This window comes from Mobula hypostoma, chromosome 11, assembly GCF_963921235.1.
Source record: "Mobula hypostoma chromosome 11, sMobHyp1.1, whole genome shotgun sequence".
Taxonomy (NCBI): Eukaryota; Metazoa; Chordata; class Chondrichthyes; order Myliobatiformes; family Myliobatidae; genus Mobula; species Mobula hypostoma.
Genome location: NC_086107.1, coordinates 66,973,739 through 66,990,432, shown reverse-complemented (window position 1 = coordinate 66,990,432; position 16,694 = coordinate 66,973,739). Strand labels below are relative to the sequence as shown.

Below are 16,694 nucleotides of genomic sequence, written 5' to 3'. Positions count from 1 at the left end.
GTCATTTTGAGAGCCAGCTATTCCCATTTTTTTTGTCAGCTCATGGTTGAGGGCGAATTTTTATTTCTGGAGGATGAAGTTTGTGGTCTGGTAGTGCTCTGGCTGCCTCCAGTTAAAGCAGAAACTGATTCAAGGGTGTGTTGGTTATCTAGTTGTTACTTCCTGTACTTGTTGGTATCTGCCTGTGCCCATTTGCTGATAAGGTGCTGTCTTCTAAAGTACAAGCAGCTCCAGATGGAAACAATACTTCACATGATAGTCATTAGACACTGACAGTTTAAACATAGAAAGCTGGGATTACATACTTATCATTTTATCATTGTACAGTAAAGATTTATCAGTTTATTTGTTTAGACACCAAAGTCCAGAATTACTGTTGGCGATATGAGATTAGGTGCGGTGAACTCGGCCTTTTCTCCTTGGAGCGACGGAGGATGAGGGGTGACCTGATAGAGGTGTACAAGATGATGAGAGGCATTGATGGTGTGGATAGTCAGAGGCTTTTCCCCAGGGCTGAAATGGTTGCCACAAGAGGATACAGGTTTAAGGTGCTGGGGAGTAGGTACAGAGGAGATGTCAGGGGTAAGTTTTTGACGCAGAGGGTGGTGAGTGCGTGGAATGGGCTGCCGGCAACGGTGGTGGAGGCAGATGCGATAGGGTCTTTTAAGAGACTTTTAGATAGGCACATGGAGCTTAGTAAAATAGAGGGCTATAGGTAAGCCTAGTAACTTCTAAGGTAGGGACATGTTCGGCACAACTCTGGGGGCCGAATGACCCGTATTGTGCTGTAGGTTTTCTATATTTTCTACACCAGGCCTTATCGATTGAGCTCTTAATTCATTTGCACGGCAACATTGCTTTTGCTATTACTACACAAGGCCCTTGATTGTTTCAGCAAACAGTAGATCCTAATCTCAAAACCATGAGGAAAATAAGAGATCATAGCATTATAAAATGATCAAAAGATAAGTATAATAGACACTCATAAAATTATAAGAGACATTGATAGGGTAGACAGCCAGAACTTATTTCTGGGCGCACAAATGTTGAATATAGAGAGCACAGCTTTAAGGTGAGAGGAGATTAGTGCATGGTAAGATTTTTATACAGAGACCGGTGGATACCCTGCAACTGACTGCCAGGGTGGTACTGGATGGAGTCAGATATGATGGGGGCATTTAGATAGGCACATGAACACGCAGTGAGTGGATACATATGGATAACGTGCAGGCCTCAGTTAGTGCTCAACACAGACCATGTTGGCTAAAGGGCCTGTTTTTGTTCTGTACTGTTCTATGTATTTACTTATAGGCTGAGAATAGTGGTACATATTCATGCAAGTAAAATGTGAAAGAATCTTTCCTAAAGCAAATAGGCAGAAGTGAAGGCTAGGTGACAGGACTGGCATCTAAGAGGAAAAGTTGCTCTACACAGTCTGCTCTGTGTTCCACATAGCCCACATTCCCTTGCTTCTCGACACCAAATGCCTTCCTAATTTTAAAGACCTCTATTAGATTATCCTATATCTTTCTTACTTGTAGAGGAAAGGAGAAGAGACGCTGAACATGATCTTGTGAACATGTTGCCTGCATTGTTCTGATCCTGTGTCATTTGCCATGTTGAAGTTGGAAAAATTACATTGGCCTGTTCCAGTCTGGAGAGACATCAAAAAGACGTTTTATTCTGTCCATATCCTCAATGATGCTCCCAAAATGATTTGAACCTTGTGATTAGATTCCTGCATCTCACTCACAGAGATGTCTATGATTAATAATTGGATTATTGCAAATGTCCAACTTTACAGAGATCTTGTGATGTGAACTTGGCTTGAATCTAGCTCACAGCAACGGAGTCATTCCAGCTGGTGGGTTGGAAAGTGTTAAAAAATTTCTCGGGTGAACTTCCACATTGGAAAATAATTAGGCTCTTAGAAACGACGAGACAAGGGCATGAGCTAATAGAGGTCATTAAAATTTGGATGAGGTTTAATTAGATTAATAAAGGGAATGGAATGAAATCCTAACCAAGGTGTCAATTACAGTCCAAAAGAGGGGGACACTTAGCAATTGAAAGAGATCAGATGTGAACTCATCCACAGAGGACTTGCGAAACATGAGTCGTGCTTAAAAGCAAAGAGCAAATGCATTGCTGATGTCTACAAATCCCAAAGCTGGTGAACAAGTTAATCAAAATGATCATTAAAATGTATTTTTGTCTCAAAAGCTGATGAATACAATACCTCTTGTATAAAGCTTTGGTGAGAGCCGTCCTTGATATTGTGTGCAGTTTGGTCTGCCACACCTCAGGAGGAATTTGATGAGTAGGATACATTACAGGTTTACCTGGATGATACGGTGGCTTGGAAGATTTCATCATCACAAAGATTAGATAATTTTGCATTTCCTTGATTTGTATTTTCTTCAGTAAGGAAAGGTGAGGGGAGGTCTAGTCGGGAGAGACATTTCCTCCAAGTGAGGAAACCTAGTATGAAATGCTATAATTATGAAATTACATTCAAACTATTCAGAGGAAAATCAGGAAGCTCCCTTTCCTCACAAGCTGGTGAATTTTGGAATGCTTTGGAGCAAAAAGCACAGGACACGGGGACAAGCTGAACTTTCAATATGCGGCTTTGTGGACCTTTGAAAGATGCAGAGCACAGTGGCAAAATGAGGTGCAGATTGGCTGTGATGTAAGAGGGCTTAGATTAGTGCAAATGAGCAAAAAGGTCAGTCTGGACATGCTGGGTTTCTGTGCTGTATTCTCGGATAAGTCAGTTGCTCTTCCAACAATATCTGCTGCTAAAAGCAAGAATAAGTCATCAGGTGAGGTTGTGACACAGTGTGTTGTCTCTCAGTGTACATTTAAAGCCACTTCCTGAGACTAAAATGGCACCAGTCACTGGCTGTGCTGCTTGTGTTAACCATGGCAACACACACATGCAGCAGAAGCCCATGTTCTGAACCCAACAACCTGCAAAATCTAATGGCCTTTTTCTTAGATTCAGGCTGCAGATCTCAGAATCTGGGGCTGAAGCTGGGGCGGGAGGAGCGGTGGAGGCGGTGGTACAGTGTGGGAAATGACACCTTAGCTAGCAGCGCTTGTAATTCACACGTTTTCAGAGTTAGGATGTAAACCGTACGTCCTCGTCACATTCAAGCTGCTAGTGGTTTGTCAAATGATGGCTATGCTACCTTTTGATTTTACCTTTCAATAGTCTGATACAGTTGCAAGTGAAATGAGCATAAGGTTTGTGGCTTCTGTAAACTAGCACATAAGCATTCTATTTTCTCATACTTCTAATGTAGAACAACTATATTGTTTGCATGTTGTGACAACTTCACTCCCAGCCAGAAAAAAGACAAAAAGATGACTCCCTCTTCAGTTGCAACTGGAGATCACATTACTCCATGAGATTGGAACTAACTGTATGCACAGTATTTGTCCAAAGAACAGAAATCTATAAGCCAGGATTAGAAACCTATACACTGAGTGAAGAATCTCTTGACAGCAAACTCAGGAGGTAAACAATGAGGGACAAGTTCTGTGTTCCAAGCGTAAGCGCACTTGGAGATACGAAAGTCTGCAGATGTTGGAGTTTCTGCAGCAACACATAAAAAGCTGCAGGTACTTAGTGGCCTACACAGCATCTGTGGAGGAAAACGGACAGTAGACATTTCAAGGTCATCGCTTCATCAGGACTGAAAGATGGAGGGGAGATAGCTAGTATAAAAAAGTTGGAGGACAGGGTGAAGCAAGGTGTGGTGTGTTGTTCATAGTGAATCAGGTTATACTGAATTATAAAGAACTCTTGATCAGTTAGGGAGAATTCCAAAGATACACATTGTATCAAAAGCACAGACAGAATCAGAATCAGATTCGATATCACTGGCGTATGTCGTGAAATTTGTTGTTGTGTGGCAGCAGGACATTGCAATACGTAATAATAAAAACTATAAATTACAAAAGAGGTATATAAAAAGTTTAATTAATTAAGTAGTTCAAAAAGAGAGGGAACAATACTGAGGTCGTGTTCATGGGTCATTTTGTCCATTCAGAAATCTGATGGGGAAGAAGCTGTTTCTGAAACGTTGAGTGTGTGTCTCCTTGATGGTAGCAATGAGAAAAGGGCTTGTCCTGGGTGATGAGGGTCCTTAGTGCTGGATGCCACCTTTTTGCAGCTTCACCTTTTGCTGGATACTGGGGAGGCTCTTAAAATCCTAATGAAATATAGTCACTTTCTAATTGCAATTACAATTACAATTGTAATTGTGCCTTCTTTGTAATTGCATCGATATGTTGGACCCAGAATAGATCCTCAGAGATGTTGACTCCCAGGAACTTGAAACTGCTCTCCCTTTCCACTGAGCTCTCAATGAAGATTGGTATGTGTTGCCTCGACTTCCCCTTCCTGAAATCCATAATCAATTCCTTGGTCTTGAGCAAGGTTGTTGTTGCAACACCACTCACCCAGCTGATCTAATCCACTCCTGTAAATGTCCTTGTCATCATCTGAAATTCTGCCAACAATAGTTCAGTCATTGGCAAATTTATAGATGGCATTTGAGCTCTGCCTAGCCACATAGTCGTGACATACTTTCCTGCCCCCTTTCTTTACTGCATCCGTTCTGATATCACAATTTTGCACCCTGACCACTAGTGTAATCCTCTCGTCTGCCCCAACTGTACCCTGGACTCTGACTCTGGATATGTGAGTACTGCTCTAGAGAGGGCAGCACATCTTAAACACTCAGAGCTGAGGGGCAAACACCAAGCTTTCACCATAGCATGGCACTGGGGAAAGAGAAAGATGTTGATTGGAACCTAAAACCCTAGAGAAGACATCAAAATAAAAATCTGAATGAAGTTAACAATAGGGGAGAAGTCTGGATGATGAGAGTATGATGTATAGATTATGAAATGAGGATGAAATATGTGTGTGTGTATTTGCATGTATGAGTGTAATTTGTGTTTTGGTTAACAAGTTTCATGGCAGATGCGGGTGATATGGTTGGGGGGTGGGAATCAAATTAAAGAGGCTAGGCGTGAGGAGGTTAGTTCACAACAGAGGGATGGGAACCAGTGCAGAGAGACAGAGGGGTGTAAAGTGAGCGTAGAAGCAAAAAGTACAAACGAGAAAAGTAAAAGTGGCAGGCCGACAAATCCAGGGCAAGCATTAAAAAGGGCCACTTTTCAACGTAATTGTACAAGGGCTAAGAGAGTTGTAAAAGAGCGCCTGAAGGCTTTATGTGTCAATGCAAGGAGCATTCGTGATAAGGTGGATGAATTGAAAGTGCAGATTGTTATTAATGATTATGATATAGTTGGGATCACAGAGACATGGCTCCAGGGTGACCAGGGATGGGAGCTCAACGTTCAGGGATATTCAATATTCAGGAGGGATAGACATGAAGGAAGGGGAGGTGGGGTGGCGTTGCTGGTTAAAAAAGAGATTAACGCAATAGAAAGGAAGGACATAAGCCGGGAAGATGTGGAATCGATATGGGTAGAGCTGCGTAACACTAAGGGGCAGAAGACGCTGGTGGGAGTTGTGTACAGGCCACCTAACAGTAGTAGTGAGGTCGGAGACGGTATTAAACAGGAAATTAGAAATGTGTGCAATAAAGGAACAGCAGTTATAATGGGTGACTTCAATCTACATGTAGACTGGGTGAACCAAATTGGTAAAGGTGCTGAGGAAGAGGATTTCTTGGAATGTATGCGGGATGGTTTTTTGAACCAACATGTCGAGGAACCAACGAGAGAGCAGGCTATTCTGGACTGGGTTTTGAGCAATGAGGAAGGGTTAATTAGCGATCTTGTCGTGAGAGGCCCCTTGGGTAAGAGTGACCATAATATGGTGGAATTCTTCATTAATATGGAGAGTGACATAGTTAATTCAGAAACAAAGGTTCTGAACTTAAAGAGGGGTAACTTTGAAGGTATGAGACGTGAATTAGCTAAGATAGACTGGCAAATGACACTTAAAGGATTGACGGTGGATATGCAATGGCAAGCATTTAAAGGTTGCATGGATGAACTACAACAATTGTTCATCCCAGTTTGGCAAAAGAATAAATCAAGGAAGGTAGTGCACCCGTGGCTGATAAGAGAAATTAGGGATAGTGTCAATTCCAAAGAAGTAGCATACAAATTAGCCAGAGAAAGTGGCTCACCTGAGGACTGGGAGAAATTCAGAGTTCAGCAGAGGAGGACAAAGGGCTTAATTAGGAAGGGGAAAAAAGATTATGAGAGAAAACTGGCAGAGAACATAAAAACGGACTGTAAAAGCTTTTATAGATATGTAAAAAGGAAAAGACTGGTAAAGACAAATGTAAGTCCCCTGCAGACAGAAACAGGTGAATTGATTATGGGGAGCAAGGACATGGCAGACCAATTGAATAATTACTTTGGTTCTGTCTTCACTAAGGAGGACATAAATAATCTTCCAGAAATAGTAAGGGACAGAGGGTCCAGTGAGATGGAGGAACTGAGTGAAATACATGTTAGTCGGGAAGTGGTGTTAGGTAAATTGAAGGGATTGAAGGCAGATAAATCCCCAGGGCCAGATGGTCTGCATCCTAGAGTGCTTAAGGAAGTAGCCCAAGAAATAGTGGATGCATTAGTGATAATTTTTCAAAACTCGTTAGATTCTGGACTAGTTCCTGAGGATTGGAGGGTGGCTAATGTAACCCCACTTTTTAAAAAAGGAGGGAGAGAGAAACCGGGGAATTATAGGCCGGTTAGCCTAACGTCGGTGCTGGCGAAACTGCCGGAGTCAGTTATCAAGGATGTGATAACAGCACATTTGGAAAGCGGTGAAATGATCGGACAAAGTCAGCATGGATTTGTGAAAGGAAAATCATGTCTGACGAATCTCATAGAATTTTTTGAGGATGTAACTAGTAGAGTGGATAGGGGAGAACCAGTGGATGTGGTATATTTGGATTTTCAAAAGGCTTTTGACAAGGTCCCACACAGGAGATTAGTGGGCAAACTTAAAGCACACGGTATTGGGGGTAAGGTATTGGTGTGGGTGGAGAATTGGTTAGCAGACAGGAAGCAAAGAGTGGGAATAAACGGGACCTTTTCAGAATGTCAGGCGGTAACTAGTGGGGTACTGCAAGGCTCAGTGCTGGGACCCCAGTTGTTTACAATATATATTAATGACTTGGATGAGGGAATTAAATGCAGCATCTCCAAGTTTGCGGATGACACGAAGCTGGGTGGCAGTGTTAGCAGTGAGGAGGATGCTAAGAGGATGCAGGGTGACTTGGATAGGTTGGGTGAGTGGGCAAACTCATGGCAGATGCAATTTAATGTGGATAAATGTGAAGTTATCCACTTTGGTGGCAAAAAGCGGAAAACAGATTATTATCTGAATGGTGGCCGATTAGGAAAAGGGGAGGTGCAACGAGACCTGGGTGTCATTATACACCAGTCATTGAAAGTGGGCATGCAGGTACAGCAGGCGGTGAAAAAGGCAAACGGTATGCTGGCATTTATAGCGAGAGGATTCGAGTACAGGAGCAGGGAGGTACTACTGCAGTTGTACAAGGCCTTGGTGAGACCACACCTGGAGTATTGTGTGCAGTTTTGGTCCCCTAATCTGAGGAAAGACATCCTTGCCATAGAGGGAGTACAAAGAAGGTTCACCAGATTGATTCCTGGGATGGCAGGTCTTTCATATGAAGAAAGACTGGATGAACTGGGTTTGTACTCGTTGGAATTTAGAAGATTGAGGCGGGATCTGATTGAAACGTATAAGATCCTAAAGGGATTGGACAGGCTAGATGCGGGAAGATTGTTCCCGATGTTGGGGAGGTCCAGAACGAGGGGTCACAGTTTGAGGATAGAGGGGAAGCCTTTTAGGACCGAGATTAGGAAAAACTTCTTCACACAGAGAGTGGTGAATCTGTGGAATTCTCTGCCACAGCAAACTGTTGAGGCCAGTTCATTGGCTATGTTTAAGAGGGAGTTAGATATGGCCCTTGTGGCTACAGGGGTCAGGGGGTATGGAGGGAAGGCTGGGGTGGGGTTCTGAGTTGGATGATCAGCCAGGATCATAATAAATGGCGGTGCAGGCTCGAAGGGCCGAATGGCCTACTCCTGCACCTATTTTCTATGTTTCTATGTTTCTATGTTTCTATGATATTAAAACTGATTGTGATTCTGGTGTGTAAGTGCCGATAAGTGTGTGAGTGTACGAGGGTGTGTGTGCGTTTGTGTGCGCACTCGTGTTGTGTGCACTTCGTGCTTGTCTGCATTTGCACGGTTGCATATGTAATAGGTAACAGCTTGATGGATGCAACTGATTTGGTTATGTTTATTCTCTGTAACTTTAACTTAAGCACAACATATTGCTCATTAGTTTGCGTGGTGAGAAGCACAGCACAAAAAAAGGGCAAGAGCAAGGAATTCAGCCAGCGTGGGAAGAACTTTACAGCTTAAAATCCTCGTTTCTTTTCTAGTAAAGACAGGATACAATTCACATAAATTGTCAAAGAATAATTCCATTTTAGTACATTTTGCATTACTTCAGAATGTAAGATAAATCACTGTACTTAATTAATTAAATCTCTGTCCCGGTTTTAAATTTTTCTGAACATGCACTTTAGAAAACCTCGGAGGTTTGAGAAAGCAGAACAAGATAGGTTTGTTGCGCCATGCTCTCCTGCCTGTTTCCTGAAAATTACTAAAGCTTACTTGGTTGAGCCTCTGAGGATAGAGTTATAGAGTCAGACAGCATAGACACAGGCTCTTTTGACCTGCTGGGTAAATTTACTCCACCTGCACTAACCCTATTTTAGGATGCTGGAGTTGCAATGGACATTGCCATTGCCAGGTGAATGAGATCAAAAGACCTTTAAACTCACTCTCATATCATTGGCCAAGTTTCTAGGACTGAGAAGCATAATATACAAGTAGCATTGGGTTTAGGACTGAGATGCAGAGAAATTTCATCACTCTGAGTGTCTAATACTGAATGAATGAAGTTGAACATTTCAAATTAAACATTTCCTTTTGCCATTATCTCCTTTGCCAGATATTGCATCCAGTGGCCAATGTGAGTTAAAATTATCATCAGAATGCATTTGAGGATGTCAATAGGGCCCCGTTAGGATGCAGGGGGAAATGGGACAGATGTGATTGCTCCTATATTGAGCTGATTGATTTCCTATGTGTTGTAACCAGTACAATATAGAAAATTGAATGTAGAACAGTAGAGTGCAGAAACAGACCCTTCATCCCACAGTGTTGTGTCGAACCAAGTAATAATCAAACGGCCAACTAAACTAATCCCTTATGCCTACACAATGTCCATATCCTTCCATTTGTTTCCCATTCATGTGCCTATATAAACACCACTTACATGTCTCTAATGTTTCTGCCTCTACCACCGCCCCAGGCAGTGTACTCCAGGTACCCACCACTCTCTATATAAAAAAAACTTGCCCCTCACAACTCCTTTAAAATCCGCCCCCCCCACCTTAAATGCCTGTCCTCTGGTGTTAGACACTCCCTGTCTACTCTATCTCTGCCTGTCATAATCTTGTAAACTTCTATCAGATCTCCCCTCAGCCTCCGATGCTCCGGAGAAAACAGCCCAGGTTTGTACAGCCTCTCGTTGTAGTTCATGGCCTCTCATCCAGGAGCATCCTGGTAACACACAAAAATTGCTGGAGGAACTCAGCAGGCCAGGCAGCATCTATGGAAAGGAGTACAGTCAACATTTCGGGCCGAGATCCTCCAGCAGGGCTGGAGAAAAACAAAATGAGGAGTCGATCCTGGAAAACTTCTATATCCTCCCCAGAGCCTTGACTTAAGGGGGTGACCAGAACTGTATGCAGTACTCCAGGTGCGACCTAACTAGAGTTTTATAAAGCTGCAACATAACTTCCTGACTTCTGTACACAATGGCCCAACTAACAAAGAAAAGCATGTCATATGCCTTCCAGAGTAAAGCAGGACCCTGCCTGACATGTGGGGTACGTCATTTTGTCAGTCTGCCCGTTGGTTATCAATTTAGGTTTGAGACTAGGGAAAGTTCCTTCCCTTCCTTGGCTGTCCTGGGTTGCTAAAAGGCAAGATCTACTGAAGTATATCCCCATCTCACCAGGGAAGGCTATAAGTCTGGCAGGATCAGCCAGATGTGTCACTGATTGTGACTCTGAGCAAAGTGAACATTTGTATTAAAAACTACAGAAATCTTTGTAAACCAAATAAATATAATCAAAAACCCACTGTGCGCCCTTCTTGCAATCAATTAGGGGTGTTGACATTGGTGATGTGCAATGCTCCAAATGCAGGCTGACTAGATTTATGAAGCTGCAACTGTCTTTCATCTTTCTCATCTTCTCGGTCAAGCTTTCTCACTCTCTGCATGCCACCTTGGCTGAACAGAGGAGCACTTTTAGTAATAGACTAAGACAACCGCGCTGCTCCAAAGAGCGTTATATGAGGTCATTCTTACCCTCAGCTGTGAGGCTCTATAATGAGTCAACCTATAGCCGGGGAAATGGTGACCCCCTCCTGTAGACTGTTATCAACCTCTGTTTACCACACCTTGCTATCGTGGACACCCTGTGCATCACTTCTTATCTGAAAGGTGTGAATGTGCATACATTACTGTATAATATTACAGTAATTCTTGCACTATCATCTTATCAGTGTGAACTTGGAAATCTTGCAAATCTTGTAATCTTTAACTTGTTCATCTTATTTTTAAGGTAACTTATTTTTTATTCTTTCTTACTTTTCTTCTAATATTTGTATAACTGTGCTCTTGTACTGCTACTGTGACATTGTGATTTCCTTTGGGATCAATAAAGTATCTATCTATCTTCTCTTTGTAAATAAAACACTCTGTGAAGCATCCCCAGATCTCTGAAGTTATTTCACACAGTCTTCTATTTCTTCACAGGTGCTGCTGAAATGACTGAACATTTTCAGCACTTTCTGCTTTACTTTACATGCCGTGGTTCCTTGAAAAACTAAACACACTGACGGACTGAAGGAGGGACCTGACACTGTATTGGCCCACTTCCAAATAACTGAGCTCCAAATAAAAAAATACATTCGATCCTTTATTACAAAACCAGCAAAGACGAGAGATTAAAATTAGCGAGATCAGAATTAGCGTAATAAGTGGAATATGCAAAGTAAGCAAATAACTGGTCAACAAAAATATTCAAACCCTGCTCAGTCCAGCTCTAACTAAACTAATGGCACAAAGGGTGAATATGTAACTATGTCCATTTACTTCCACCACACCCCAACTCACGTGACAGAGTACCGTAACCCAACACAAACATGCAGCACAAAACGCAGTACAGACAGAAAATAGATACATGGCTCCTACACACTAGACTCTCAGCATCTGCTATATCTTTCTTTTGTCCAAAATGAGTACTAAATGGGCTCATCACATTAGCTTAAAATTCCAACAGTCAGTGCTTAGAAATAATAGAAGTCATTAAAGCCTTACATCCACCAGTTTTTAAGAAATGCTTAACTTGAAAGCTGTAATGGAGATAAAGTAATTGAGCAAAGATGAGGTAACAGCCTCATTCCCAGTTACCAAGATATTGAAGGTGCCAAAGAATATTTACTCTCTCTCTCATGTCTCTCCAACAAGTGATAGAAGTCATTGACGTACCTAGTAAGCAGACAGTGTTTGTGATGCTCCTGTCCCTGGGGAGGAATTCATACAAGCCCAGATATGGAGAGACCACCAACTGTACCAAATGTTCCAGCTGGATGTATTCCTCAGTCGGTCCTTTAGGCTCATGAGCACCCTGGTAGAAAAAGCACCAGCAAAAGTACAAAAACGTCAGGCAAATGCTGAAACAAGAGCAGGAAATTTCGGAAATACTCAGCAGATCAAACAGCGCTTGTGAAAAGAAAAACAATTGAAGACCTCTCATCAAAACCCTCCGATTCCCTGCAACCGCAGTCTTTTTTTAATTTTCATGCTTTTCCAATTAACTTTAATTTGGTAAAACTGCTTGCACATGAAGTGGTTCAAAATGTTGCTCAAAGACATTCGCGAATACGTCAAACTTTCAAGCGTTATGCTGGATTTCTTCAGGGTGAGTGAGTTCACAGCGTGCCTGGCAAGAGACCAAAGACCCTGCTGATGTGCTGCTGAGCAAATGGAACAAAGACTTTGTGGGGTTCAGCCTAGAACAAGCACCACACACACAGTGCTGCCAGACTTACTGAGTGTTTCCTGACTTTTGCTCTTACTTCATAAAATATAAAAGTTTTGAACTGTTGTTATGAAGCAAACTGCATTGGAGTAATATTCCTGCATGCTCTTCTGCTCGCCTCTCATGGAATATGTGACCCAGCCCTGGACAGCTGTCCCTTCTGTGAAATGGGACTTCCCTTCACGTTCCCAACTTGTGTGACAAAGGACAATGGTTTTCCCTCTCCAAGGAAGAAGGATGGAAACAGAAGTCATCAGAATTAAGCTGGTGAAAACTGAGAGTGTAAAGCTTTTCAAGAGTTGAAATCAGCAGTATTGGCAACAAACACTCAACAGCTCAGGCAGTATCTAAGGAACAGAGTTAACGTTTCAGGGCACAGATACTGTCTGAGATCAGAGTGTTGCTAACAGCTGCATGCTCTTAACAGAGACACTAATAACACCTCTAGTTCCTCTCTCCAATCAATAACTTCCCTTCTCTAGAAACCTATCTGAAAGTGCACGTCTTGGCCTTATCTGAAATATCTGCACCTCTTTGGGAAGCCAACTGGAATTATCTTTCTCTCGGACCTTCACCAGTAACATCCCCTTCCTTCATCTCTAACTGGCCCAATATAGGCTCTCACCAGTAACTGCTCCATCTCCAATAAACAAGGGTAACTCTGTCCCTCCCCCCTCAATAATCTCGGGATTACTGCCTGTGCCACGCGACAGTGAGTATAGGAATAGAGTGAGGCGGAGGATAAATGTGTGGCTGAGGGATTGGAGCAAGGGGCAGGGATTCAGATTTCTGGATCGTTGGGACCTCTTTTGGTGCAGGCCTGACCTGTACAAAAAGGACAGGTTGCACTTGAATCCCAGGGGGACCAATATCCTGGCAGGGAGGTTTGCTAAGGCTACTGGGGAGAGCTTAAACTAAAATTGCTGGGGGATGGGAACCGAACTGAAGAGATGGAGGAAGGGGCGGTTGGGTCACAAATAGAGAAAGCTTGGAGACAGTGTGAGAGGGAGGATAGGCAGGTGATGGTTTGAGATGTGTCTATATTATGGCAAGGAGTATAAAGAACAAAGCGGATGAACTTAGAGTGTGGATCAGTACTTGGAGTTACGATGTTGTGGCCATTACAGAGACTCGGAGGCTCAGGGGCAGGAATGGCTACTTAGAGTACCAGGCTTTAGATGCTTCAGAAAGGACAGGGAGGGAGGCAAAAGAGGTGGGGACGTAGCACCGCTGATCAGAGATAGTGTCACGGCTGCAGAAAAGGTGGACGTCATGGAGGGATTGTCTACGGAGTCTCTGAGGGTGGAGGTTAGGAACAGCAAGGGGTCAATAACTCGACTGGATGTTTTTTATAGATCACCTAATAGTAACAGGACATTGAGGAGCAGATAGGGAGACAGATTCTGGAAAGATGCAATAATTACAGGGTTGTCGTGGTGGGAAATTTTAATTTCCCCAATATTGATTGGCATCTCCCTAGAGCAAGGGGTTTAGATGGGGTGGGGTTTGTTAGGTGTGTTCTGGAAGGTTTCCTGACACAATATGTAGATAAGCCTACAAGAGGAGAGATGGTACTTGATCTGGTATTGGGAAATGAACCTGGTCAGGTGTCAGGTCTCTCAGTGGGAGAGCATTTTAGAGATAGTGATCACAATTCCATATCCTTTGGAGAGGGATAGGAACAGACAAGTTAGGAAATCGTTTAATTGGAATAAGGGGAAATATGAAGCTATCAGGCAGGTACTTGGAAGCATAAATTGGGAAAAGATGTTCTCAGGGAAATATACGGCAGAATGTGGCAAACGTTCAAGGGATACTTGCGTGGTGTTCTGCATAGGTACATTCCAATGAGACGGGAAGGATGGTAGGGTACAGGAACCATGGTGTACAAAAGCTGTTGAAAATCTAGGCAAGAAGAAATAAAGAGCTTATGAAAGGTTCAAAAAACTAGGTAATGATAGAGATCTAGAAAATTATAAGGCTAGCAGGAAGGAGATTGAAAGCCTAGGACCCTTTTCAAAAAGGCTTTCTTGAGCCAACAAATTTTTCCCTTCTAGGGCGTGTATCCAACAACTATCCTCTCTAGGATCCTGATAGAACAGGTCTTAAATTCCTAGGGAATCCCTTAAACAGCTGCCAGTGCCAAGCCACAGGATGTCACAAAGAGAGATATTGTGCCAGCACTTGTGAATCCAGAGTTAGGAATTGTAATTGGGCTTTGTAACTGACAGCTCTAAGGCAGAGATTTGAATTCTCTTTGTAGCAAGCTCCATCTTTAACAGATGGGGTAACATGAAGCCCAGCTCAGGATGAAGAAAAATAGCAAAGCTGCAGTTTTATTGACTGGCATCATCATCATTACATGCCGTGCCAAATATGTAGGCAATCATGGTTTCATGAACATGATTGTTCTTGGCAAATTTCGACAAAAACGGCTTGCCTTCTTCTGGCCAGTGTCTTTACAAGGCTGGTGACCCCATACATTATCAGACTGCCCGCCTGGCATCAGTGGTCCCATAACCAGGACTATGATATGCACCGGCTACTCACAGGACCAGCCACCACCTGCTCCCATTGGCTTCCCGTGACCCTAATCAGGGAGGGGGGTGCTGTTAGCAGGTGCAACACCTTGCCCAAGGGAGACCTGCAGGCCAGTGGAGGGAAGGGGTGTCCTACACCTCCTTTGGTGGAGACATATCTGCTTGTTTTATTGGCACCTCCTGGAAAAGGGAGCTTCTTCCCAATGTGAGGTCTAGTCCCACAGCAGGTGGTTGACCATCAATCCAGTGAAATATATCACTGTGATTCCAGATATACAACACCTTCCTTGCCATGTGCTCACAATCTTTGAGCACCCTCCTATGCCTCTTGGCTTTTAATCGCCCGCCAGGTTTAAAATAGGACATATGAGAATTACGTGTGTTGCTTAAAGTATGAGATCTTTTTGTAGGGCCCTTTCCTATTGCAAATTTCTCAGTTTCAGTCAAGCTCTGTGGATCAGTTTCTCCCCCTACATTACATACAAAACCCCTCAGTTATTCAGGACATCCTGCTTTTGGACTGTTGCCAGCTTCTAATCCACTTCAAAGCATTCGGGCGGATGTCTTCTGAGGATAAGTTGAGCAAGCTAGGGTTATTCCCCTTGGAGGAAGGAGGATGAGAGGTGACGATAGAGGAGTCCAAGATAATAGGAGGCATAGATAAAGTGGACAGCCAGAAACTTTTTCTCAGGGTGAAAATAGCTAATATGTGGAGGCATAGTTTTAAGGTGATTGGAGGAAAGTATAGTGGGGGGTGGGGAATGTCAGAGGTAGTTGTGGCTGCTTGGAATGCAATGCCTGGTGATAGAGGCAGATACATTATGGACATTTAAGAAACTCTTAGGTAGGTAAATGGATGAGAGAGAAATGGAGGGCTTTGGGGGAGGGAAGGGTTAGAGGGATTTTAGAGTAGGTTTGTAAAAGGGCAGCTGAAGAGCCTTTACTGTGCTGTAGTGTTTCTGTTCAAAAATGAGGGGAATGATTTTCACCATCAATGTGGTTATGTAAATGATATATTCATAGGTGTTATTTTCTATTTTTGCCTGTTGCATGTTTATATCAGTTTAAAGTAAACAGAGTTTGTTGTCAGCTTGTGCGTTTGTGTGTGTTTTATTCATTTCCTATTTTATTTGCAATTGTCAGTGCACGTATGCATGAGGGACTGTGTGTGTTCAGGCGTGCTTGTGAGACCGTACATATGTGATTCTGTATTTCTGCGGGTCAGTACTCTTGTTTACGTCAGTTTGTGTTAGTCATGGTGCAAATTTGTGGAATTTGTGATGGGCAGGTGGTTGGGTGTATTTAAGGCAGAGATTGATAGGTTCTTGGTTGGACATGACATCGAAGGTTACAGGCAGAAGACCGGCAACTGGGGTTGAGGAGGAGATAGGAAAAGGATTGAATGGCAGAGCACACTCGATGGGCCAGATGGCCTAATTCTGCTCCTATGTCTTATGGTCTTATGTGTGTCTAAGCTTTAGCGTGCTTATGTGCATGTGTGAATGTCATTATACACTTGTGTGCGTGAGCGAGAGAGAGAGAGATGAGGTTTGGCTTCCCCTCCTGGAATACCTCAGCCACTGGCTCCCAGATGAAACTGAATGATTGTCAGGAAGCGCAGCACATTCAGTGTCGTTGGATCTGCTACGCAACAAGGAACCAAAAGTGACAGAGTGAAAAAAGAGAAAAATGGAATACGGAAAACCTGGGCAGGGGGTGACCCAACCAGATTTGGGGCCACCTGTGTGTGATGTATGGGGAACCCCAGGGTGACTGCTACATTTTGAATCAAAACCTGGAGAAATTAAAATACAAATACTCATTCAGAATCAGAATCAGGTTTAATATCACTGGCTTATAGAAACATAGAAACATAGAAAATAGGTGCAGGAGTAGGCCATTCGGCCCTTCGAGCCTGCACCGCCATTCAGTATGATCATGG

The 16,694-nt window shown here is 43.1% G+C and overlaps 1 protein-coding gene across 2 annotated transcripts in view; it reads right to left on the bottom strand.

Moving 5' to 3' along the window:
* LOC134353802 (proline-rich protein 5-like) overlaps positions 1-16,694 on the bottom strand; it is a 137,963-nt gene that overhangs the window by 13,019 nt on the left and 108,250 nt on the right. For both annotated transcript variants that reach the window (XM_063062207.1, XM_063062208.1), the window contains one exon: positions 11,660-11,798. In XM_063062207.1, coding sequence (XP_062918277.1) covers positions 11,660-11,798 — 139 coding nt within the window. The remainder of the gene's footprint in view (positions 1-11,659; positions 11,799-16,694) is intronic.